The sequence below is a fragment of the Oncorhynchus mykiss genome, chromosome 24, assembly GCF_013265735.2.
Source record: "Oncorhynchus mykiss isolate Arlee chromosome 24, USDA_OmykA_1.1, whole genome shotgun sequence".
In the NCBI taxonomy this organism is placed as follows: Eukaryota; Metazoa; Chordata; class Actinopteri; order Salmoniformes; family Salmonidae; genus Oncorhynchus; species Oncorhynchus mykiss.
Window position 1 is genome coordinate 44,568,375 of NC_048588.1, and position 27,311 is coordinate 44,595,685.

The following is a 27,311-nucleotide window of genomic DNA, read 5'->3' on the forward strand; positions in this document are numbered from 1 at the left end:
ACAGCACCTCTTCAACCTCAGGAAACTGAAGAAATTTGGCTTGTTACCAAAAACCTGACAAACTTTGACAGATGCAGAGGCTGGTTTTATATATTTTTTAAATTGTACCTTTATTTAACTAGGCAAGTCAGTTAAGAACAAATTCTTATTTTCAATGACGGCCTAGTGGGCTAACTGCCTGTTCAAGGGCAGAACGACAGATTTGTACCTTGTCAGCTCGGGGGTTTGAACTTGCAACCTTCCGGTTACTAGTCCAACTCTCTAACCACTAGGCTACCCTGCCGCCCCATAACCGTAAGGCTCTCCAGAGGGTAGTGAGGTCTGCACAATGCATCACCGGGAGCAAACTACCTGCCCTCCATGACAGCAACAGCATCCGATGTCACAGGAAGGCCAAAAAGATCATTAAGGAAAACAACCACCTGAACCACTGCCTGTTCAGACCGCTATCATCCAGAAGGCGAGGTCAGTACAGGTGCATCAAAGCTGGGACAGAGAGATTGAAAAACAGCTTCTATCTCAGAGAGGCTGCTGCCTACATTGATACCCAATCACTGGACACTTTAATAAATAGATCACTAGTCACTTTAAACAGTGCCATTTTAAATAATGTCACTTTAATAATGGTTAAATATCTTACATTACTCATATCACATGTATGTACTGTATTTTATACCATCTATTGCACCTTGCCTATGCCGCTCGGCCATCTCTCATCCACATCACATGATTCTAACAGCTCTGTTGCAGGGAGAGCACATCACATGATTCTGACAGCTCTGTTGAAGGTAGAACACATCACGTGATTCTAACAGATCTGTTGAAGGTAGAACACATCACATGATTCTAAGAGCTCTGTTGCAGGGAGAGCACATCACATGATTCTGAGAGCTCTGTTGAAGGTAGAACACATCACATGATTCTAACAGCTCTGTTGAAGGGAGAACACATCACGTGATTCTAACAGCTCTGTTGAAGGTAGAACACATCACGTGATTCTAACAGCTCTGTTGAAGGTAGAACACATCACATGATTCTAAGAGCTCTGTTGAAGGTAGAACACATCACGTGATTCTAACAGCTCTGTTGAAGGTAGAACACATCACGTGATTCTAAGAGCTCTGTTGAAGGTAGAACACATCACATGATTCTAAGAGCTCTGTTGCAGGGAGAACACATCACATGATTCTAAGAGCTCTGTTGAAGGGAGAACACATCACATGATTCTGACATGGCGATCTGCATGGAGGAATGGGCCAAAATACCAGCAACAGTGTGTGAAAACCTTGTGAAGACTTACAGAAAACGTTTGACCTCTGTCATTGCCAACAAAGGGTATATAACAAAGTATTGAGATAAACTTTTGTTATTGACCAAATACTTATTTTCCACCATAATTTGCAAATACATTCATAAAAAATCCTACAATGTGATTTTCTGGATTATTTTTTTAAATTTTGTCTGTCACAGTTGAAGTGTACCTATGATGAAAATTACAGGCCTCTCTCATCTTTTTAAGTGGGAGAACTTGCACAATTGGTGGCTGACTAAATACTTTTTTGCCCCACTGTACCTTGTGTCAGTTGAAGCTTATCCTCAATACTGACAAAACTAAACTAATGTGGTTTTCTAAAGCAAGAAATAGACCTTTAACCTATTATTACCGGGCAGGGCAAAACGATTGAGAACCTCGTAAAAATATATTGGAATTTTAATTGATGATGTCGTGGAAATATTCAGTCAATAATATTTCTGAAATACCAGGAGCGGAGAAAAGGGACCAGAAACTGTGAAAATCTGCGGACGGTTTTGGACGAACTACACAAATAAATGGCCACTTGAAAACTAAGGTGAGCTACGTTCTTACCTATAATATAGAATTTATGTGTTTCGCTCTGGGAACCTGCGTCAGCGGTAGGTCTCAACGTGGGTTTCTCGAAATTTGACGAACCAAAGAAAATATTTGGAGCTTTTTTAGTTAAATGAAATGCATGCAAAATAATGAGGGAATTAAAAGCAGGAAGGGTTGCAAAAGTGAAAACAGAGTAAAGTAAACAGTAATTAATAGTAATTGGTTCGTGACCAATTGCAAAGGGAGAGTTGTGTGCTTCATCTGTCTGGACTGGCTCAGTTGAATGGGGTTATTCATTAGTTTGTTCAGTCTGTTTGAATTGTGACTGTCTTGTCTGATTCACTTTGGCTGGACTTATTTGTTTAGACCTGTTTGAGTTTGTGCACAAAACACAGTCCATTCACCTTGTTCAGTCAGTCCGAGTCAGTGGGTGATTCAATTCATCCTGTCGTTCAGTCGCTCATCTGGGATGGTTGTTCATTCTCGTTCAGGTTATCTGGTTAACCAAGACACAGACACTGTGATAGAGATCCCTAACCCTGACACTGACACTGAGATAGAGATCCCTAACCCCGACACTGACACTGAGATAGAGATCCCTAACCCTGACACTGACACTGAGATAGAGATCCCTAACCCTGACACTGACACTGAGATAGAGATCCCTAACCCTGACACTGACACTGTGATAGAGATCCCTAACCCTGACACTGACACTGAGATAGAGATCCCTAACCCTGACACTGACACTGAGATAGAGATCCCTAACCCTGACACTGACACAGAGATAGAGATCCCTAACCCTGACACTGACACTGTGATAGAGATCCCTAACCCTGACACTGACACTGAGATAGAGAGCCCTAACCCTGACACAGACACTGTGATAGAGATCCCTAACCCTGACACTGACACTGAGATAGAGAGCCCTAACAATGAGATAGAGAATCCTGACAATGAGATAGAGAATCCTGACAATGAGATAGAGATCCCTGACAATGCGACTGAGATAGAGATCCCTGACACTGATACTGAGATATAGAATCCTAACGCTGACACTGAGACAGAGATTCTTGACAATGAGATAGAGAACCCTAACCCTGAGATAGAGAGCCCTAACACTGAGATAGAGAGCCCTGACACTGAGATAAAGACCCCTGAATCTGAGAGAGAGAGCCCTAACCATGACACTGAGATAGAGAGCCGTAACTTTGACACTGAGATAGAGAACCCTGACACTGAGATAGAGATCCCTGACACTGAGATAGAGTGCCCTAACACTGAGATAGAGAGCTCTAACCACGACACTGAGATATAGATCCCTGACACTGACACTCAGATAGAGATCCCTGACACTGAGGTAGAGAACCCTAACCCTGACACAGGGATAGAGAACCCTAACCCTAACACTGAGATAGAGAATCCTGACACTGACACTGAGATAGAGAACCCTAACCCTGACACTGAGATAGAGAACCCTAACCCTGACACTGAGATAAAGAACCCTAACCCTGCCACTGAGATAGAGAACCCTGACACTGAGATAGATAGCCCTAACACTGACACTGATATAGAGATCCCTGACACTGAGATAGAGAACCCTAACACTGAGATAGAGACCCCTAACCCTGACACTGAGATATAGATCCCTGACACTGAGATAGAGATCCCTGACACTGAGATAGAGACCCCTAACCTTGACATAGATATAGAGAGACCTAACCATGACACTGAGATATAGATCCCTGACACTGAGATAGAGACCCCTAACCCTGACACTGAGATAGAGAACCCTAACCCTGACACTGAGATTGAGAGCCCTGATGCTGAGATAGATAATCCTGACACTGAGATAGAGATAGAGATCCCTGACACTGAGATAGAGATCCCTGACACTGACACTGAGATAGAGATCCCTGACACTGAGATAGAGAACCCTAACCATGACACTGAGATAGAGAGCCATAACACTGAGATATAGAGCCCTAATCATGACACTGAGATAGAGAGCCCTAACCATGACACTGAGATAGAGAGCCCTGACAATGAGATAGAGATCCCTAACAATGAGATAGAGAAACCGAGCCCTAACCATGACACTGAGATAGAGAATCATAACCCTGACACTGAGATAGAGAACCCTAACCCTGACACTGAGATAGAGATCCCTGACACTGAGATCGAGATCCCTGACACTGACACTGAGATAGAGATCCCTGACACTGAGATAGAGAACCCTAACACTGAGATAGAGACCCCTAACCCTGACACTGAGATGGAGATCCCTGACACTGAGATAGGGATCCCTGACACTGAGATAGAGATCACTGACACTGAGATAGAGATCCCTGACACTGAGATAGAGACCCCTAACCCTGACACTGATATAGAGAGACCTAACCATGACACTGAGATAGAGATCCCTGACACTGAGATATAGACCCCTAACCCTGACACTGAGATAGAGACCCCTAACCCTGACATCTGAGATAGAGAATCCTGACACTGAGATAGAGATCCCTGACACTGAGATAGAGATCACTGACACTGACACTGAGATAGAGATCCCTGACACTGAGATAGAGAACCCTAACACTGAGATAGAGACCCCTAACCCTGAAACTGAGATAGAGATCCCTGACACTGAGATAGAGATCCCTGACACTGACACTGAGATAGAGATCCCTGACACTGAGATAGAGAACCCTAACACTGAGATAGAGACCCCTAACACTGACACTGAGATAGAGAGCCCTAACCATGACACTGAGATAGAGATACCTGACACTGCGATAGAGACCCCTAACCCTGACACTGAGATAGAGACCCCTAACCCTGACACTGAGATATATAATCCTGACACTGAGATAGAGATCCCTGATGCTGACACTGAGATAGAGATCCCTGACACTGAGATGGAGATCCCTGATGCTGACACTGAGATAGAGATCCCTGACACTGAGATAGAGAACCCTAACCATGACACTGAGATAGAGAGCCATAACACTGAGATATAGAGCCCTAATCATGACACTGAGATAGAGAGCCCTAACCATGACACTGAGATAGAGAGCCCTGACACTGAGATAGAGAGCCCTACCACTGAGATAGAGAGCCCTAACACTGAGATAGAGAAAGAGAGCCCTAACCATGACACTGAGATAGATAATCATAACCCTAACACTGAGATAGAGAACCCTGACACTGAGATAGAGATCCCTGACAATGAGATAGAGAACCCTAACACTGACCTTGAGATAGAGAACCCTGACACTGAGATAGAGATCCTGATACTGTCATAGAGAATCCTAACCCTGACACTGAGATAGAGACCCCTAACCCTAACACTGAGATAGAGAGCCCTGACACTGAGATAGAGTGTCAGGTACATATTATTCAATCTGGATAAAGAGGTGGTTATTTTGTTTCTTCACATTATCACCAGCTCTGTAGGTGGGTGAATTTGGTTGGAGAGTGGAATGGATTCCAAATTACAACTTATTCCCTATATAGTGCATTACTTTTTTTGACCATGTAAGGCCCATTGGGATCTGGTCTAGAGTATCACTGTCAACAGTAGTGCATTACAATGAATTATAATGAATAGGGTGCAATTTGGGACACATCCCAATATTAAAAAAACTCTAATCCCAATCTGCCATCAAAACCTCTATTGGGTAATAATGTGGTCTTTGAGTGACTGGATGAGACCAGCTGCAGTGGAAGCCTGGTCTTTGAGTGACTGGATGAGAACAGCTGCAGTGGAAGCCTGGTCTTTGAGTGACTGGATGAGAACAGCTGCAGTGGAAGCCTGGTCTTTGTGTGACTGGATGAGAACAGCTGCAGTGGAAGCCTGGTCTTTGAGTGACTGGATGAGAACACCTGCATTGGAAGCCTGGTCTTTGAGTGACTGGATGAGACCAGCTGCAGTGGAAGCCTGGTCTTTGAGTGACTGGATGAGACCAGCTGCAGTGGAAGCCTGGTCTTTGAGTGACTGGATGAGAACAGCTGCAGTGGAAGCCTGGTCTTTGAGTGACTGGATGAGAACAGCTGCAGTGGAAGCCTGGCCTTTGAGTGACTGGATGAGACCAGCTGCAGTGGAAGCCTGGTCTTTGAGTGACTGGATGAGAACAGCTGCAGTGGAAGCCTGGCTGGGATAGTAATGAGCCCTCTGCAGATGTCTGCTGTCTGCACTCTAGATGGGTATGTCTGTCTGTTTACACTCAGTTCACTGGAAGGATTTTTCTCACCGTCTGTTTACCAGAGTTGTGGACTCGAGTCACATGACTTGGACTCGAGTCTGACTCGAGTCACACATCTGACGACTTGGGACTTGACTTGGTAGAAAATAAAATAACTTGAGACTGGATTTGGAGCCTCAAGAATTGTGACTTGAGACTGATGACTTGAACTTATCTGGCCAGGTTTTGTAATGTTTTGTCACTCACTTTGTGGCATAAAGTCTAAGTGGATTACTCAACACGCAGCCAGAGTCGCCGCAGCATAGCCCTTGCAAAAAAACACCTGCAACAGATTGGCTAGTGAAAATCACACTCGATACTCTGATTGGACCAGCAAACTGTTAACCAACACAGGTCGGGTGGTGAGCTAGCGAACAGATTGCTGATTTGCTGTACAGCTATACGTTCGGGTGCTGATTAAATGTCTAAATATAGGGAGGGAGGAATTCCATAATAAATAAATATGCAGTTCACCCCAAAAATTGTGAACAAAAACTGTTTACTTTGAAAGCTCATCATCAATGGGGCAACATTTACTATTATAGATCTACTGGTATTAATTAGCATAGGTCTACTGGTATTTACTAGCATAGATCTACTGGTATTTACTAGCATAGATCTACTGGTATTAACTAGCATAGATCTACTGGTATTTACTAGCATAGATCTACTGGTATTAACTATTATAGATCTACTGGTATTAACTATTATAGATCTACTGGTATTAACTATTATAGATCTACTGGTATTAACTATTATAGGTCTACTGGTATTTACTAGCATAGATCTACTGGTATTTACTAGCATAGATCTACTGGTATTAACTAGCATAGATCTACTGGTATTTACTAGCATAGATCTACTGGTATTAACTATTATAGATCTACTGGTATTAACTATTATAGATCTACTGGTATTAACTATTATAGATCTACTGGTATTAACTATTATAGATCTACTGGTATTAACTAGCATAGGTCTACTGGTATTAACTATTATAGATCTACTGGTATTAACTAGCATAGATCTACTGGTATTAACTATTATAGATCTACTGGTATTAACTATTATAGATCTACTGGTATTAACTATTATAGATCTACTGGTATTAACTATTATAGATCTACTGGTATTAACTATTATAGATCTACTGGTATTAACTATTATAGATCTACTGGTATTAACTAGCATAGATCTACTGGTATTAACTATTATAGATCTACTGGTATTAACTATTATAGATCTACTGGTATTAACTATTATAGATCTACTGGTATTAACTATTATAGATCTACTGGTATTAACTATTATAGATCTACTGGTATTAACTAGCATAGGTCTACTGGTATTAACTAGCATAGGTCTACTGGTATTAATTATTATAGATCTACTGGTATTAACTAGCATAGGTCTACTGGTATTAACTAGCATAGGTCTACTGGTATTAACTATTATAGGTCTACTGGTATTAACTAGCATAGATCTACTGGTATGAACTATTATAGATCTACTGGTATTAACTAGCATAGGTCTACTGGTATTAACTAGCATAGGTCTACTGGTATTAACTAGCATAGGTCTACTGGTATTAACTAGCATAGGTCTACTGGTATTAACTAGCACAGATCTACTGGTATTAACTATTATAGATCTACTGGTATTAACTAGCATAGATCTACTGGTATTAACTAGCATAGATCTACTGGTATTAACTAGCATAGATCTACTGGTATTAACTATTATAGATCTACTGGTATTAACTATTATAGATCTACTGGTATTAACTAGCATAGGTCTACTGGTATTAACTAGCATAGGTCTACTGGTATTAACTATTATAGATCTACTGGTATTAACTAGCATAGGTCTACTGGTATTAACTAGCATAGGTCTACTGGTATTAACTATCATAGATCTACTGGTATTAACTAGCATATATCTACTGGTATTAACTAGCATAGATCTACTGGTATTAACTATTATAGATCTACTGGTATTAACTATTATAGATCTACTGGTATTAACTATTATAGATCTACTGGTATTAACTATTATAGATCTACTGGTATTAACTAGCATAGGTCTACTGGTATTAACTAGCATAGGTCTACTGGTATTAATTATTATAGATCTACTGGTATTAACTAGCATAGGTCTACTGGTATTAACTAGCATAGGTCTACTGGTATTAACTATTATAGGTCTACTGGTATTAACTAGCATAGATCTACTGGTATGAACTATTATAGATCTACTGGTATTAACTAGCATAGGTCTACTGGTATTAACTAGCATAGGTCTACTGGTATTAACTAGCATAGGTCTACTGGTATTAACTAGCATAGGTCTACTGGTATTAACTAGCACAGATCTACTGGTATTAACTATTATAGATCTACTGGTATTAACTAGCATAGATCTACTGGTATTAACTAGCATATATCTACTGGTATTAACTAGCATAGATCTACTGGTATTAACTATTATAGATCTACTGGTATTAACTATTATAGATCTACTGGTATTAACTAGCATAGGTCTACTGGTATTAACTAGCATAGGTCTACTGGTATTAACTATTATAGATCTACTGGTATTAACTAGCATAGGTCTACTGGTATTAACTAGCATAGGTCTACTGGTATTAACTATCATAGATCTACTGGTATTAACTAGCATATATCTACTGGTATTAACTATTATAGATCTACTGGTATTAACTAGCATAGGTCTACTGGTATTAACTAGCATAGGTCTACTGGTATTAACTAGCATAGGTCTACTGGTATTAACTAGCATAGATCTACTGGTATTAACTATTATAGATCTACTGGTATTAACTAGCATAGATCTACTGGTATTAACTAGCATAGATCTACTGGTATTAACTAGCATAGGTCTACTGGTATTAACTATTATAGATCTACTGATATTAACTATTATAGATCTACTGGTATTAACTAGCATAGGTCTACTGGTATTAACTAGCATAGGTCTACTGGTATTAACTATTATAGATCTACTGATATTAACTATTATAGATCTACTGGTATTAACTAGCATAGGTCTACTGGTATTAACTAGCATAGATCTACTGGTATTAACTAGCATAGATCTACTGGTATTAACTAGCATAGATCTACTGGTATTAACTATTATAGATCTACTGGTATTAACTAGCATAGGTCTACTGGTATTAACTAGCATAGATCTACTGGTATTAACTATTATAGATCTACTGGTATTAACTAGCATAGGTCTACTGGTATGAACTATTATAGATCTACTGGTATTAACTAGCATAGGTCTACTGGTATTAACTAGCATAGGTCTACTGGTATTAACTAGCATAGGTCTACTGGTATTAACTATTATAGATCTACTGGTATTAACTAGCATAGGTCTACTGGTATTAACTAGCATAGATCTACTGGTATTGACTATTATAGATCTACTGGTATTAACTAGCATAGATCTACTGGTATTAACTATTATAGGTCTACTGGTATTAACTAGCATAGGTCTACTGGTATTAACTAGCATAGGTATACTGGTCTTAACTAGCATAGGTCTACTGGTATTAACTAGCATAGGTCTACTGGTATTAACTAGCATAGATCTACTGGTATTAACTATTATAGATCTACTGGTATTAACTAGCATAGATCTACTGGTATTAACTAGCATAGATCTACTGGTATTAACTAGCATAGGTCTACTGGTATTAACTATTATAGATCTACTGATATTAACTATTATAGATCTACTGGTATTAACTAGCATAGGTCTACTGGTATTAACTAGCATAGGTCTACTGGTATTAACTATTATAGATCTACTGATATTAACTATTATAGATCTACTGGTATTAACTAGCATAGGTCTACTGGTATTAACTAGCATAGGTCTACTGGTATTAACTATTATAGATCTACTGATATTAACTATTATAGATCTACTGGTATTAACTAGCATAGGTCTACTGGTATTAACTAGCATAGATCTACTGGTATTAACTAGCATAGATCTACTGGTATTAACTAGCATAGATCTACTGGTATTAACTATTATAGATCTACTGGTATTAACTAGCATAGGTCTACTGGTATTAACTAGCATAGATCTACTGGTATTAACTATTATAGATCTACTGGTATTAACTAGCATAGGTCTACTGGTATGAACTATTATAGATCTACTGGTATTAACTAGCATAGGTCTACTGGTATTAACTAGCATAGGTCTACTGGTATTAACTATTATAGATCTACTGATATTAACTATTATAGATCTACTGGTATTAACTAGCATAGGTCTACTGGTATTAACTAGCATAGATCTACTGGTATTAACTATTATAGATCTACTGGTATTAACTAGCATAGATCTACTGGTATTAACTATTATAGGTCTACTGGTATTAACTAGCATAGATGTACTGGTATTAACTATTATAGATCTACTGGTATTAACTAGCATAGGTCTACTGGTATTAACTAGCATAGGTCTACTGGTATTGACTATTATAGATCTACTGGTATTAACTAGCATAGATCTACTGGTATTAACTATTATAGGTCTACTGGTATTAACTAGCATAGGTCTACTGGTATTAACTAGCATAGGTATACTGGTATTAACTAGCATAGGTCTACTGGTATTAACTAGCATAGGTCTACTGGTATTAACTAGCATAGATCTACTGGTATTAACTATTATAGATCTACTGGTATTAACTAGCATAGATCTACTGGTATTAACTAGCATAGATCTACTGGTATTAACTAGCATAGGTCTACTGGTATTAACTATTATAGATCTACTGATATTAACTATTATAGATCTACTGATATTAACTAGCATAGGTCTACTGGTATTAACTAGCATAGATCTACTGGTATTAACTAGCATAGGTCTACTGGTATTAACTAGCATAGGTCTACTGGTATTAACTATTATAGATCTACTGATATTAACTATTATAGATCTACTGGTATTAACTAGCATAGGTCTACTGGTATTAACTAGCATAGATCTACTGGTATTAACTAGCATAGATCTACTGGTATTAACTAGCATAGATCTACTGGTATTAACTATTATAGATCTACTGGTATTAACTAGCATAGGTCTACTGGTATTAACTAGCATAGATCTACTGGTATTAACTATTATAGATCTACTGGTATTAACTAGCATAGGTCTACTGGTATGAACAATTATAGATCTACTGGTATTAACTAGCATAGGTCTACTGGTATTAACTAGCATAGGTCTACTGGTATTAACTATTATAGATCTACTGGTATTAACTATTATAGATCTACTGGTATTAACTAGCATAGATCTACTGGTATTAACTATTATAGATCTACTGGTATTAACTAGCATAGGTCTACTGATATTAACTATTATAGATCTACTGGTATTAACTATTATAGATCTACTGGTATTAACTAGCATAGGTCTACTGATATTAACTATTATAGATCTACTGGTATTAACTAGCATAGGTCTACTGGTATTAACTATTATAGATCTACTGGTATTAACTATTATAGATCTACTGGTATTAACTATTATAGATCTACTGGTATTAACTAGCATAGGTCTACTGATATTAACTATTATAGATCTACTGGTATTAACTATTATAGATCTACTGGTATTAACTATTATAGATCTACTGGTATTAACTAGCATAGGTCTACTGATATTAACTATTATAGATCTACTGGTATTAACTATTATAGATCTACTGGTATTAACTAGCATAGATCTACTGGTATTAACTATTATAGATCTACTGGTATTAACTAGCATAGGTCTACTGATATTAACTATTATAGATCTACTGGTATTAACTATTATAGATCTACTGGTATTAACTAGCATAGGTCTACTGGTATTAACTAGCATAGATCTACTGGTATTAACTATTATAGATCTACTGGTATTAACTAGCATAGGTCTACTGATATTAACTATTATAGATCTACTGGTATTAACTAGCATAGGTCTACTGGTATTAACTAGCATAGATCTACTGGTATTAACTATTATAGATCTACTGGTATTAACTAGCATAGATCTACTGGTATTAACTATTAAAGGTCTACTGGTATTAACTAGCATAGATGTACTGGTATTAACTATTATAGATCTACTGGTATTAACTAGCATAGGTCTACTGGTATTAACTAGCATAGGTCTACTGGTATGAACTATTATAGATCTACTGGTATTAACTAGCATAGGTCTACTGGTATTAACTAGCATAGGTCTACTGGTATTAACTAGCATAGGTCTACTGGTATTAACTATTATAGATCTACTGGTATTAACTAGCATAGGTCTACTGGTATTAACTAGCATAGATCTACTGGTATTAACTATTATAGATCTACTGGTATTAACTAGCATAGGTCTACTGGTATGAACTATTATATATCTACTGGTATTAACTAGCATAGGTCTACTGGTATTAACTAGCATAGGTCTACTGGTATTAACTATTATAGATCTACTGATATTAACTATTATAGATCTACTGGTATTAACTAGCATAGGTCTACTGGTATTAACTAGCATAGATCTACTGGTATTAACTATTATAGATCTACTGGTATTAACTAGCATAGATCTACTGGTATTAACTATTATAGGTCTACTGGTATTAACTAGCATAGATGTACTGGTATTAACTATTATAGATCTACTGGTATTAACTAGCATAGGTCTACTGGTATTAACTAGCATAGGTCTACTGGTATGAACTATTATAGATCTACTGGTATTAACTAGCATAGGTCTACTGGTATTAACTAGCATAGGTCTACTGGTATTAACTAGCATAGGTCTACTGGTATTAACTATTATAGATCTACTGGTATTAACTAGCATAGGTCTACTGGTATTAACTAGCATATGTCTACTGGTATTAACTAGCATAGATCTACTGGTATTAACTATTATAGATCTACTGGTATTAACTAGCATAGATCTACTGGTATTAACTATTATAGGTCTACTGGTATTAACTAGCATAGGTCTACTGGTATTAACTAGCATAGGTATACTGGTATTAACTAGCATAGGTCTACTGGTATTAACTAGCATAGGTCTACTGGTATTAACTAGCATAGATCTACTGGTATTAACTAGCATAGATCTACTGGTATTAACTAGCATAGATCTACTGGTATTAACTATTATAGATCTACTGGTATTAACTATTATAGATCTACTGATATTAACTATTATAGATCTACTGGTATTAACTAGCATAGGTCTACTGGTATTAACTATTATAGATCTACTGATATTAACTATTATAGATCTACTGGTATTAACTAGCATAGGTCTACTGGTATTAACTAGCATAGGTCTACTGGTATTAACTATTATAGATCTACTGATATTAACTATTATAGATCTACTGGTATTAACTAGCATAGGTCTACTGGTATTAACTAGCATAGGTCTACTGGTATTAACTATTATAGATCTACTGATATTAACTATTATAGATCTACTGGTATTAACTAGCATAGGTCTACTGGTATTAACTAGCATAGATCTACTGGTATTAACTATTATAGATCTACTGGTATTAACTAGCATAGATCTACTGGTATTAACTATTATAGGTCTACTGGTATTAACTAGCATAGATGTACTGGTATTAACTATTATAGGTCTACTGTTATTAACTAGCATAGGTCTACTGGTATTAACTATCATAGGTCTACTGGTATTAACTATTATAGATCTACTGATATTAACTATTATAGATCTACTGGTATTAACTAGCATAGATCTACTGGTATTAACTAGCATATATCTACTGGTATTAACTAGCATAGATCTACTGGTATTAACTATTATAGATCTACTGGTATTAACTAGCATAGGTCTACTGGTATTAACTAGCATAGGTCTACTGGTATTAACTATTATAGATCTACTGGTATTAACTAGCATAGGTCTACTGGTATTAACTAGCATAGGTCTACTGGTATTAACTAGCATAGGTCTACTGGTATTAACTAGCATAGATCTACTGGTATTAACTATTATAGATCTACTGGTATTAACTAGCATAGATCTACTGGTATTAACTAGCATATATCTACTGGTATTAACTAGCATAGATCTACTGGTATTAACTATTATAGATCTACTGGTATTAACTAGCATAGATCTACTGGTATTAACTATTATAGATCTACTGGTATTAACTAGCATAGGTCTACTGGTATGAACTATTACAGATCTACTGGTATTAACTAGCATAGGTCTACTGGTATTAACAAGCATAGGTCTACTGGTATTAACTAGCATAGATCTACTGGTATTAACTATTATAGATCTACTGGTATTAACTAGCATAGGTCTACTGGTATGAACTATTACAGATCTACTGGTATTAACTAGCATAGGTCTACTGGTATTAACTAGCATAGGTCTACTGGTATTAACTAGCATAGGTCTACTGGTATTAACTATTATAGATCTACTGGTATTAACTAGCATAGGTCTACTGGTATTAACTAGCATAGGTCTACTGGTATTAACTAGCATAGGTCTACTGGTATTAACTAGCATAGGTCTACTGGTATTAACTAGCATAGGTCTACTGGTATTAACTATTATAGATCTACTGGTATTAACTAGCATAGGTCTACTGGTATTAACTAGCATAGGTCTACTGGTATTAACTAGCATAGATCTACTGGTATTAACTATTATAGATCTACTGGTATTAACTAGCATAGATCTACTGGTATTAACTATGATAGGTCTACTGGTATTAACTAGCATATATCTACTGGTATTAACTATTATAGGTCTACTGTTATTAACTAGCATAGGTCTACTGGTATTAACTAGCATAGGTCTACTGGTATTAACTAGCATAGATCTACTGGTATTAACTAGCACAGGTCTACTGGTATTAACTATTATAGATCTACTGTTATTAACTAGCATAGATCTACTGGTATTAACTAGCATAGATATACTGGTATTAACTAGCATAGGTCTACTGGTATTAACTAGCATAGGTCTACTGGTATTAACTATTATAGATCTACTGGTATTAACTAGCATAGATCTACTGGTATTAACTAGCATAGATCTACTGGTATTAACTAGCATAGATCTACTGGTATTAACTATTATAGATCTACTGGTATTAACTAGCATAGGTCTACTGGTATTAACTAGCATAGGTCTACTGGTATTAACTATTATAGATCTACTGGTATTAACTAGCATAGGTCTACTGGTATTAACTAGCACAGATCTACTGTTATTAACTATTATAGGTCTACTGGTATTAACTAGCATAGATCTACTGGTATTAACTATTATAGGTCTACTGGTATTAACTATTATAGGTCTACTGTTATTAACTAGCATAGGTCTACTGGTATTAACTATTATAGGTCTACTGGTATTAACTATTATAGGTCTACTGGTATTAACTATTATAGGTCTACTGGTATTAACTATTATAGGTCTACTGGTATTAACTAGCATAGGTCTACTGGTATTAACTAGCATAGGTCTACTGGTATTAACTAGCATAGATCTACTGGTATTAACTAGCACAGGTCTACTGGTATTAACTATTATATATCTACTGTTATTAACTAGCACAGATCTACTGGTATTAACTAGCATAGATCTACTGGTATTAACTAGCATAGGTCTACTGGTATTAACAAGCATAGGTCTACTGGTATTAACTAGCATAGATCTACTGGTATTAACTAGCATGGATCTACTGGTATTAACTAGCATAGATCTACTGGTATTAACTATTATAGATCTACTGGTATTAACTAGCATAGGTCTACTGGTATTAACTAGCATAGATCTACTGGTATTAACTATTATAGATCTACTGGTATTAACTAGCACAGGTCTACTGGTATGAACTATTATAGATCTACTGGTATTAACTAGCATAGGTCTACTGGTATTAACTAGCATAGGTCTACTGGTATTAACTAGCATAGGTCTACTGGTATTAACTATTATAGATCTACTGGTATTAACTAGCATAGGTCTACTGGTATTAACTAGCATAGGTCTACTGGTATTAACTAGCATAGGTCTACTGGTATTAACTAGCATAGGTCTACTGGTATTAACTAGCATAGGTCTACTGGTATTAACTAGCATAGGTCTACTGGTATTAACTAGCATAGGTCTACTGGTATTAACTAGCATAGGTCTACTGGTATTAACTAGCACAGTTCTACCGGTATTAACTATCATAGGTCTACTGATATTACCTAGCATAGGTCTACTGGTATTAACTATCATAGGTCTACTGGTATTAACTATTATAGATCTACTGATATTAACTATTATAGATCTACTGGTATTAACTAGCATAGATCTACTGGTATTAACTAGCATAGATCTACTGGTATTAACTATTATAGATCTACTGGTATTAACTATTATAGATCTACTGTTATTAACTATTATAGATCTACTGGTATTAACTAGCATAGGTCTACTGGTATTAAATAGCATAGGTCTACTGGTATGAACTAGCACAGTTCTACTGGTATTAACTAGCATAGATCTACTGGTATTAACTGGCACAGTTCTACCGGTATTAACTATCATAGGTCTACTGGTATGAACTAGCACAGTTCTACCGGTATTAACTAGCATAGGTCTACTGGTATTAACTAGCACAGTTCTACCGGTATTAACTATCATAGGTCTACTGGTATTAACTAGCATAGATCTACTGATATTTACTAGCATAGGTCTACTGGTATTAACTAGCATAGGTCTACTGGTATTAACTAGCACAGATCTACTGGTATTAACTAGCATAGGTCTACTGGTATTAACTAGCATAGGTCTACTGGTATTAACTATTATAGGTCTACTGGTATGAACTAGCACAGTTCTACCGGTATTAACTATCATAGGTCTACTGGTATTAACTATTATAGATCTACTGTTATTAACTAGCATAGGTCTACTGGTATTAACTATTATAGATCTACTGGTATGAACTAGCACAGTTCTACCGGTATTAACTATCATAGGTCTACTGGTATTAACTAGCACAGTTCTACCGGTATTAACTATCATAGGTCTACTGGTATTAACTAGCACAGTTCTACCGGTATTAACTATCATAGGTCTATTGGTATTAACTAGCACAGTTCTACCGGTATTAACTATCATAGGTCTACTGGTATTAACTAGCACAGTTCTACCGGTATTAACTATCATAGGTCTACTGGTATTAACTAGCACAGTTCTACCGGTATTAACTATCATAGGTCTACTGGTATTAACTAGCATAGATCTACTGATATTTACTAGCATAGGTCTACTGGTATTAACTAGCATAGATCTACCGGTATTAACTAGCATAGATCTACTGGTATAAACTAGCATAGGCCTACTGATATTTACTAGCATAGGTCTACTGGTATTAACTAGCATAGATCTACCGGTATTAACTAGCATAGATCTACTGGTATTAACTAGCATAGGCCTACTGATATTTACTAGCATAGGTCTACCGGTATTAACTAGCATAGATCTACCGGTATTAACTAGCATAGATCTACTGGTATTAACTAGCATAGGCCTACTGATATTTACTAGCATAGGTCTACTGGTATTAACTAGCATAGATCTACCGGTATTAATTAGCATAGGTCTACTGGTATTAACTAGCATATATCTACTGGTATTAACTAGCATAGGTCCTACTGGTATAAACTAGCATAGATCTACCGGTATTAACTAGCCTAGGTCTACCGGTATTAACTAGCATAGATCTACCGGTCTTAACTAGCATAGACCTACCGGTATTAACTAGCCTAGGTCTACCGGTATTAACTAGCATAGATCTTCCAGTATTAACTAGCATAGGTCCCCTCAGTTTAAGGTAAGATCCCCTCAGTTTAAGGTATTATCCCCTCAATTTAAGGTAATATCCCCTCAGTTTAAGGTAAGATCCCCTCAGTTTAAGGTATTATCCCCCCAGTTTAGGGTAAGATCCCCTCAGTTTAAGGTAAGATCCCCTCAGTTTAAGGTAAGATCCCCTCAGTTTAAGGTAAGATCCCCCCAGTTTAGGGTAAGATCCCCCCAGTTTAGGGTAAGATCCCCTCAGTTTAAGGTAAGATCCCATCAGTTTAAGGTAAGATCCCCTCAGTTCAGTTTAAGGTAATATCCACTCAGTTTAAGGTAAGATCCCCTCAGTTTAAGGCCACAATTCAATAGATGGCCACAATTCAATAGATATCAATCCACAAAGAGGTAAGAACATGTAGGCTATAAACATATGTTGAAGGATAGCTGTATTGTGTGTAGAACACTACAACTTCTCAGGTATACAGACAAGGAGGCATACAAAGGTATGTCACTTGGTATTGGTATGTTATACAGATCACGTTTACCATCCTCCTCCCTGACCTCTTCAATGAATATCCCATAGGCCTCTACATTATGTATGAAAACCATTATCAAATCATTTTTTTTTCATTCATATTTTACCACATAAACACATAAATCAAAGTATGAATACTGTTGTGTGCATGTTTTGTTAATCATCTGTATAATTACTATTTCAGGGATTCACAGACTTCACCCTCCCTACAGCTCTGATGAATATCACATAAAACCTGTTCGATCACCATGGACTGCAAAATCATTCTGGCTGTGGATACGGAGAACATCAACACAGTAACATCAACAGGCCAGATGATATACCCATTGGACTTGGGACTCTGCTGGGAGTTACCTCATATATATATATATATTTCATTCTACTTTGCCACTGAAAGTATAATAACAACGGAGAACTAAAACATTGTATTATTGTTATGTGTAATATTAATAATGATAAAATAAGAGGGGAGCGGAGGAGGGGGGGGGGGGGTTCAGAAAGGGAAACCAAAAGTTTCCCCAAAGGGGATCTTAGAGGATCAATTAAAAGGGGTTCTTAGAGGATCCATTAATAGGGGTTCTTAGAGGATCCATTAAAAGGGGTTCTTAGAGGATCCATTAATAGGGGTTCTTAGAGGATCCATTAAAAGGGGTTCTTAGAGGATCCATTAATAGGGGTTCTTAGATGATCCATTAAAAGGGGTTCTTAGAGGATCCATTAATAGGGGTTCTTAGAGGATCCATTAAAAGGGGTTCTTAGAGGATCCATTAATAGGGGTTCTTAGAGGATCCATTAATAGGGGTTCTTAGAAGAACGCATAGGGGTTCCCCTCACAGTTTCAAATTGAAGAACCCCTAAATCATTCTCAAGGAACCTTTTCTTTTTAGAGTGAAGAACGAATTAGATAAAATGATTGTTCCATGTATGCATGGTGTTGAAATATAATTAATAATCATTAACTCTGATTAAGACGTAGGCACCAATGTAACACTGGATATGGAAATGTCATTTTACATTATAAGACCAGTTATTGGTTATAATTGCCAATTGGGTAATTGTATGGTCCTGGGGGCCAAGTGCTAATACTATGTAGGCCCACCCCTTAGACAGATGGTTTCTGAAGGGGAGGCTGTGCAATCTTGCCCTCTACCTGTGTCCGTTAAGATAGGACAGGTTAAGCTTGGTAAAGAGGCTATTTCTTTTGGGCTATTGCCCGTGTATATTGGTAAATCTACATGTTTATTTTGCATGATAAGGCTCTTTCACCATCGGATCACCAAGACCTGTAAATAAATGTACACTCTGAGCACGTCAACCTGCCCTGCCTTCTGCTGGTGTCATGCCTTTAGGACTGCTACAAAGGGCCCTATTTTACAATGACATCATCAACACGTATTTTAGACAAAGTAATGTCATTCTCCACCTTCTGGGTCTCTGTAATGTCCTTAATGTTAGTCTCCACCTTCTGGGTCTGTGTAATGTCCTTAATGTTAGTCTCCACCTTCTGGGTCTCTGTAATGTCCTTAATGTTAGTCTCCACCTTCTGAGTCTCTGTAATGTCCTTAATGTTAGTCTCCAACTTCTGGGTCTCTGTGTAATGTCCTTAATGTTAGTCTCCAACTTCTGGATCTCTGTGATGTAAAACTCCACACTCTGGGTCTCTGTGATGTTAAACTCCACCTTCTGGGTCTCTGTGATGTTAGTCTCCACCTTCTGGGTCTCTGTAATGTCCTTAATGTTAGTCTCCACCTTCTGGGTCTCTGTGATGTTAGTCTCCACCTTCTGAGTCTCTGTAATGTCCTTAATGTTAGTCTCCACCTTCTGGCTCTCTGTAATGTCCTTACTGTTAGTCTCCACGTTCTGGGTGTCTGTGATGTTAGTCTCCACCTTCTGGATCTCTGTGATGTTAAACCACCTTCTGGGTCTCTAATGTTAAACTCCACCTTTTGGGTCTCTGTGATGTTAGTCTCCACCTTCTGGGTCTCTGTGATGTTAAACTCCACCTTCTGGGTCACTGTAATGTCCTTAATGTTAGTCTCCACCTTCTGGGTCTCTCTAATGTCCTTAATGTTAGTCTCCACCTTCTGGGTCTCTCTAATGTCCTTAATGTTAGTCTCCACCTTCTGGGTCTCTGTAATGTCCTTAATGTTAGTCTCCAACTTCTGGATCTCTGTGATGTAAAACTCCACACTCTGGGTCTCTGTGATGTTAAACTCCACCTTCTGGGTCTCTGTGATGTTAGTCTCCACCTTCTGGGTCTCTGTAATGTCCTTAATGTTAGTCTCCACCTTCTGGGTCTCTGTGATGTTAGTCTCCACCTTCTGAGTCTCTGTAATGTCCTTAATGTTAGTCTCCACCTTCTGAGTCTCTGTAATGTCCTTAATGTTAAACTCCACCTTCTGGGTCTCTGTGATGTTAGTCTCCACCTTCTGGGTCTCTGTAATGTCCTTAATGTTAGTCTCCACCTTCTGAGTCTCTGTAATGTCATTAATGTCAGTCTCCACCTTCTGCTTCTCTGTATTGTCTGTAATGTCTGTCTCATTGATATAATGTCATATGTTAAAATGGTATGGGTATGGGGTTTTCCTCAACCCCTTATATCTCTCTGTGTTTCTGTAATGTTAACCTAGTTAACCTGTAATGTTAACCGAGTTAACCTGTAATGTTAACCTAGTTAACCTGTAATGTTAACCGAGTTAACCTGTAATGTTAACCTAGTTAACCTGTAATGTTAACCGAGTGTTAGCTACACCTTGTTCTGTTTAACTGAGCCTGTTAAGGTGTGAGAGGGAGATAAACACCTGTAATGTTAACCGAGTGTTAGCTACACCTTGGTCTGTTTAACTGAGCCTGTTAAGGTGTGAGAGGGAGATAAACACCTGTAATGTTAACCGAGTGTTAGCTACACCTTGGTCTGTTTAACTGAGCCTGTTAAGGTGTGAGAGGGAGATAAACACCTGTAATGTTAACCGAGTGTTAGCTACACCTTGGTCTGTTTAACTGAGCCTGTTAAGGTGTGAGAGGGAGATAAACACCTGTAATTGTTTAAAGTGGAATGTTGCACTCATAGAAGTAATTAGAAATCAAGTTACATGGATGTCTGAGGATGAAAGGTAAAGGAACCAGGTAGCTTCATTAGATGTGGAAAAACCTTCAGGCCCTTAAAGGTGAAGACCTATAAGGCTGAATAAGGCAAAGTACAATCAAACAAGATCAATACAGAGATAAGCCTTTTTACTACAGTCAACACCATCATCATCATCATCATCATCATATCGTTTGTAATAAATATCATCTGAATCATCTGATTTCCATGAATGATCATGTTAATTAAACAGACAAGGAAATATGTCGGGTTCTAATACGGAGGGACTCAATTAGTACGGAGGAGGAGCGGATGTCACCAAAACCTACTTTGGTTAAGATATGCACTTAAAAATGATGCGTCCCACGTGGAACCCTAATCTCTATGTAGTGTACTACTGTTGACCAAAGGATTCCACGTAGCACCCTATTCCCTATGTAGTGTACTACCTTTGACCAAAGGATTCCACGTAGCACCCTATTCCCTATGTAGTGTACTACCTTTGACCAAAGGATTCCACGTAGCACCCTATTCCCTATGTAGTGTACTACTGTTGACCAAAGGGTTCCACGTGGCACCCTATTACCTATGTAGTGTACTACTGTTGACCAAAGGGTTCCACATAGCACCCTAATCTCTATGTAGTGTAATACTGTTGACCAAAGGGTTCCACGTAGCACCCTATTCCCTATGTAGTGTACTACTGTTGACCAAAGGGTTCCACATAGCACCCTATTCCCTATGTAGTGTACTACTGTTGACCAGAGGGTTCCACGTGGCACCCTTTTCCCTATGTAGTGTACCACTGTTGACCAAAGGGTTCCACATAGCACCCTATTCCCTATGTAGTGTACTACTGTTGACCAAAGGGTTCCACGTAGCACCCTATTCCCTATGTAATGTACTACTGTTGACCAAAGGGTTCCACGTGGAACCCTATTCCCTATGTAGTGTACTACTGTTGACCAGAGGGTTCCACGTGGAACCCTATTCCCTATGTAATGTACTACTGTTGACCAGAGGGTTCCACGTGGCACCCTATTACCTATGTAGTGTACTACTGTTGACCAAAGGGTTCCACGTGGCACCCTATTACCTATGTAGTGTAATACTGTTGACCAAAGGGTTCCACGTAGCACCCTATTCCCTATGTAGTGTACTACTGTTGACCAAAGGGTTCCACATAGCACCCTAATCTCTATGTAGTGTAATACTGTTGACCAAAGGGTTCCACGTAGCACCCTATTCCCTATGTAGTGTACTACTGTTGACCAGAGGGTTCCATGGGGGAGACAAACAAGGCATGTGTGGATTGATTAAATGAGGTTCAGTCAGATAAAGTAACACATATTATGTAATCATTCAGTGAGTTAATGGGGACAGGAGAACAGCACTACTCATTCAGTGAGTGAATGGGGACAGGAGAACAGCACTACTCATTCAGTGAGTGAATGGGGACAGGAGAACAGCACTACTCATTCAGTGAGTGAATGGGGACAGGAGAACAGCACTACTCATTCAGTGAGTGAATGGGGACAGGAGAACAGCACTACTCATTCAGTGAGTGAATGGGGACAGGAGAACAGCACTACTCATTCAGTGAGTGAATGGGGACAGGAGAACAGCACTACTCATTCAGTGAGTGAATGGGGACAGGAGAACAGCACTACTCATTCAGTGAGTGAATGGGGACAGGAGAACAGCACTACTCATTCAGTGAGTGAATGGGGACAGGAGAACAGCACTACTCATTCAGTGAGTGAATGGGGACAGGAGAACAGCACTACTCATTCAGTGAGTGAATGGGGACAGGGGAACAGCACTACTCATTCAGTGAGTGAATGGGGACAGGAGAACAGCACTACTCATTCAGTGAGTGAATGGGGACAGGAGAACAGCACTACACATTCAGTGAGTGAATGGGGACAGGAGAACAGCACTACTCATTCAGTGAGTGAATGGGGACAGGAGAACAGCACTACTCATTCAGTGAGTGAATGGGGACAGGAGAACAGCACTACTCATTCAGTGAGTGAATGGGGACAGGAGAACAGCACTACTCATTCAGTGAGTGAATGGGGACAGGAGAACAGCACTACTCATTCAGTGAGTGAATGGGGACAGGAGAACAGCACTACTCATTCAGTGAGTGAATGGGGACAGGAGAACAGCACTACTCATTCAGTGAGTGAATGGGGACAGGAGAACAGCACTACTCATTCAGTGAGTGAATGGGGACAGGAGAACAGCACTACTCATTCAGTGAGTGAATGGGGACAGGAGAACAGCACTACTCATTCAGTGAGTGAATGGGGACAGGAGAACAGCACTACTCATTCAGTGAGTGAATGGGGACAGGAGAACAGCACTACTCATTCAGTGAGTGAATGGGGACAGGAGAACAGCACTACTCATTCAGTGAGTGAATGGGGACAGGAGAACAGCACTACTCATTCAGTGAGTGAATGGGGACAGGAGAACAGCACTACTCATTCAGTGAGTGAATGGGGACAGGAGAACAGCACTACTCATTCAGTGAGTGAATGGGGACAGGGGAACAGCACTACTCATTCAGTGAGTGAATGGGGACAGGAGAACAGCACTACTCATTCAGTGAGTGAATGGGGACAGGAGAACAGCACTACTCATTCAGTGAGTGAATGGGGACAGGGGAACAGCACTACTCATTCAGTGAGTGAATGGGGACAGGAGAACAGCACTACTCATTCAGTGAGTGAATGGGGACAGGAGAACAGCACTACTCATTCAGTGAGTGAATGGGGACAGGAGAACAGCACTACTCATTCAGTGAGTGAATGGGGACAGGAGAACAGCACTACTCATTCAGTGAGTGAATGGGGACAGGAGAACAGCACTACTCATTCAGTGAGTGAATGGGGACAGGAGAACAGCACTACTCATTCAGTGAGTGAATGGGGACAGGGGAACAGCACTACTCATTCAGTGAGTGAATGGGGACAGGAGAACAGCACTACTCATTCAGTGAGTGAATGGGGACAGGAGAACAGCACTACTCATTCAGTGAGTGAATGGGGACAGGAGAACAGCACTACTCATTCAGTGAGTGAATGGGGACAGGAGAACAGCACTACTCATTCAGTGAGTGAATGGGGACAGGAGAACAGCACTACTCATTCAGTGAGTGAATGGGGACAGGAGAACAGCACTACTCATTCAGTGAGTGAATGGGGACAGGAGAACAGCACTACTCATTCAGTGAGTGAATGGGGACAGGAGAACAGCACTACTCATTCAGTGAGTGAATGGGGACAGGAGAACAGCACTACACATTCAGTGAGTGAATGGGGACAGGAGAACAGCACTACTCATTCAGTGAGTGAATGGGGACAGGAGAACAGCACTACTCATTCAGTGAGTGAATGGGGACAGGAGAACAGCACTACTCATTCAGTGAGTGAATGGGGACAGGAGAACAGCTTTGACTATTGAAATCATTTAATGCTTTTAAAAACAAATACAAGTTACTTCACTGGATCATCACATGTGAACAAGAATTGATTTTTTTCCACCAATATTTGTAATAACACCCTCAGACATATTTTCCATTCACATGGCTGCATACAGACAACTTCTCTCTCTTTTTTATTACGTTGCAGTTTATTATTTACAGTCAATCTAAGGAATGCATCGGCTCTGTGACAATAATAGCTCATATCGGCAGCATATCAAAACCTTGCTGTTTGGGTTGCAAAATTCCGGTAACTTTCCCCCAAGATTCCCAGGTTTTCCAGACATTCCAGTTGGAAGATTTCTGGAATCAGGAGGGAACAAGCAGAATGTGAACGCAACCTACTGTGCTGGAGTGGTCAGATTCAGGTGGATAATGGTGGTAACACTAATTTATGCATATCAACTCAATCTAGCCATCAAAGGTAAGGGTGATCATTTCCAGTAACTTCCGCCAAATTCCCAGAAGTCCTGACTGGAGTTACCAGAATTTTGCAAACCTAATCATAGTTGATCTGTAATATATATGTTTGCAGTCAAAATAGGTCTGTTGTTGTGGGTTGATAGGTCTGTTGTTGTAGGTTGATAGGTCTGTTGTTGTGGGGACGATAGGTCTGTTGTTGTGGGTCGATAGGTCTATTGTTGTGGGGGAGAGAGGTATGTTGTTGTGGGTTGATAGGTCTGTTGTTGTGGGGGAGATAGGTCTGTTGTTGTGGGGGAGATAGGTCTGTTGTTGTGGGTTGATAGGTCTGTTGTTGTGGGTTGATAGGTCTGTTGTTGTGGGTTGATAGGTTTGTTGTTGTGGGGGAGATAGGTCTGTTGTTGTGGGGGAGATAGGTCTGTTGTTGTGGGTTCATAGGTCTGTTGTTGTGGGTTCATAGGTCTGTTGTTGTGGGGGAGATAGGTCTGTTGTTGTGGGATGATAGGTCTGTTGTTGTGGGATGATAGGTCTGTTGTTGTGGGGACGATAGCTATGTTGTTGTGGGGACGATAGGTCTGTTGTTGTGGGGATGATAGATATGTTGTTGTGGGGGAGATAGGTATGTTGTTGTGGGGGAGATAGGTCTGTTGTTGTGGGGACGATAGGTCTGTTGTTGTGGGGGAGGTAGGTCTGTTGTTGTGGGGGAGATAGGTCTGTTGTTGTGGGGACGATAGGTCTGTTGTTGTGGGGGAGATAGGTATGTTGTTGTGGGTTGATAGGTCTGTTGTTGTGGGTTGATAGGTCTGTTGTTGTGGGGGAGATAGGTCTGTTGTTGTGGGTTGATAGGTCTGTTGTTGTGGGGACGATAGCTATGTTGTTGTGGGGACGATAGGTCTGTTGTTGTGGGGACGATAGATATGTTGTTGTGGGGGAGATAGGTCTGTTGTTGTGGGGGAGGTAGGTCTGTTGTTGTGGGGACGATAGGTCTGTTGTTGTGGGGACGATAGGTCTGTTGTTGTGGGTTGATAGGTCTGTTGTTGTGGGGACGATAGGTCTATTGTGGGAAGATAGGTCTGTTGTTGTGGGGGAGATAGGTCTGTTGTTGTGGGGAGATAGATCTGTTTTTGTGGGTTGATAGGTCTGTTGTGGGGACGATAGGTCTGTTGTTGTGGGTTGATAGGTCTGTTGTTGTGGGGACGATAGGTCTATTGTGGGAAGATAGGTCTGTTGTTGTGGGGGAGATAGGTCTGTTGTTGTGGGGAGATAGATCTGTTGTTGTGGGTTGATAGGTCTGTTGTTGTGGGTTGATAGGTTTGTTGTTGTTGGGGAGATAGGTCTGTTGTTGTGGGGGAGATAGGTCTGTTGTTGTGGGGGCGATAGGTCTGTTGTTGTGGGTTGATAGGTCTGTTGTTGTGGGTTGATAGGTCTGTTGTTGTGGGTTGATAGGTCTGTTGTTGTGGGTTGATAGGTTTGTTGTTGTGGGGGAGATAGGTCTGTTGTTGTGGGGGAGATAGGTCTGTTGTTGTGGGGGAGATAGGTCTGTTGTTGTGGGTTGATAGGTCTGTTGTTGTGGGTTGATAGGTCTGTTGTTGTGGGTTGATAGGTTTGTTGTTGTGGGGGAGATAGGTATGTTGTTGTGGGTTGATAGGTCTGTTGTTGTGGGGGAGATAGGTCTGTTGTTGTGGGTTCATAGGTCTGTTGTTGTGGGTTCATAGGTCTGTTGTTGTGGGGGAGATAGGTCTGTTGTTGTGGGATGATAGGTCTGTTGTTGTGGGTTGATAGGT

The 27,311-nt window shown here is 39.2% G+C and overlaps 2 protein-coding genes across 3 annotated transcripts in view; both read right to left on the reverse strand.

Annotated features, from left to right (window-relative positions):
- LOC118943990 (nectin-1-like) overlaps positions 1-27,311 on the reverse strand; it is a 571,645-nt gene that overhangs the window by 241,587 nt on the left and 302,747 nt on the right. The window lies entirely within an intron of this gene.
- LOC118943991 (DNA-directed RNA polymerase II subunit RPB1-like) lies at positions 25,083-27,270 on the reverse strand. The gene is made up of 2 exons (XM_036961061.1): positions 26,501-27,270; positions 25,083-26,382 (listed from the first exon to the last, which is right to left on the reverse strand). The coding sequence occupies exons 1-2, from the start codon at positions 27,238-27,240 to the stop codon at positions 25,743-25,745; spliced, it is 1,380 nt and encodes a 459-aa protein (XP_036816956.1). The 5' UTR covers positions 27,241-27,270; the 3' UTR covers positions 25,083-25,742.

Bases quoted from the DNA above. Each gene is read 5' to 3' on its own strand.
- LOC118943991 (XM_036961061.1), bottom strand. From the start codon at position 27,240: ATGAACCCACAACAACAGACCTATGAACCCACAACAACAGACCTATCT. The intron at 26,383-26,500 runs ACAACAACAGAC...ATCGTCCCCACA, and splicing joins ACAACAGACCTATCGTCCCC to ACAACAGACCTATCAACCCA.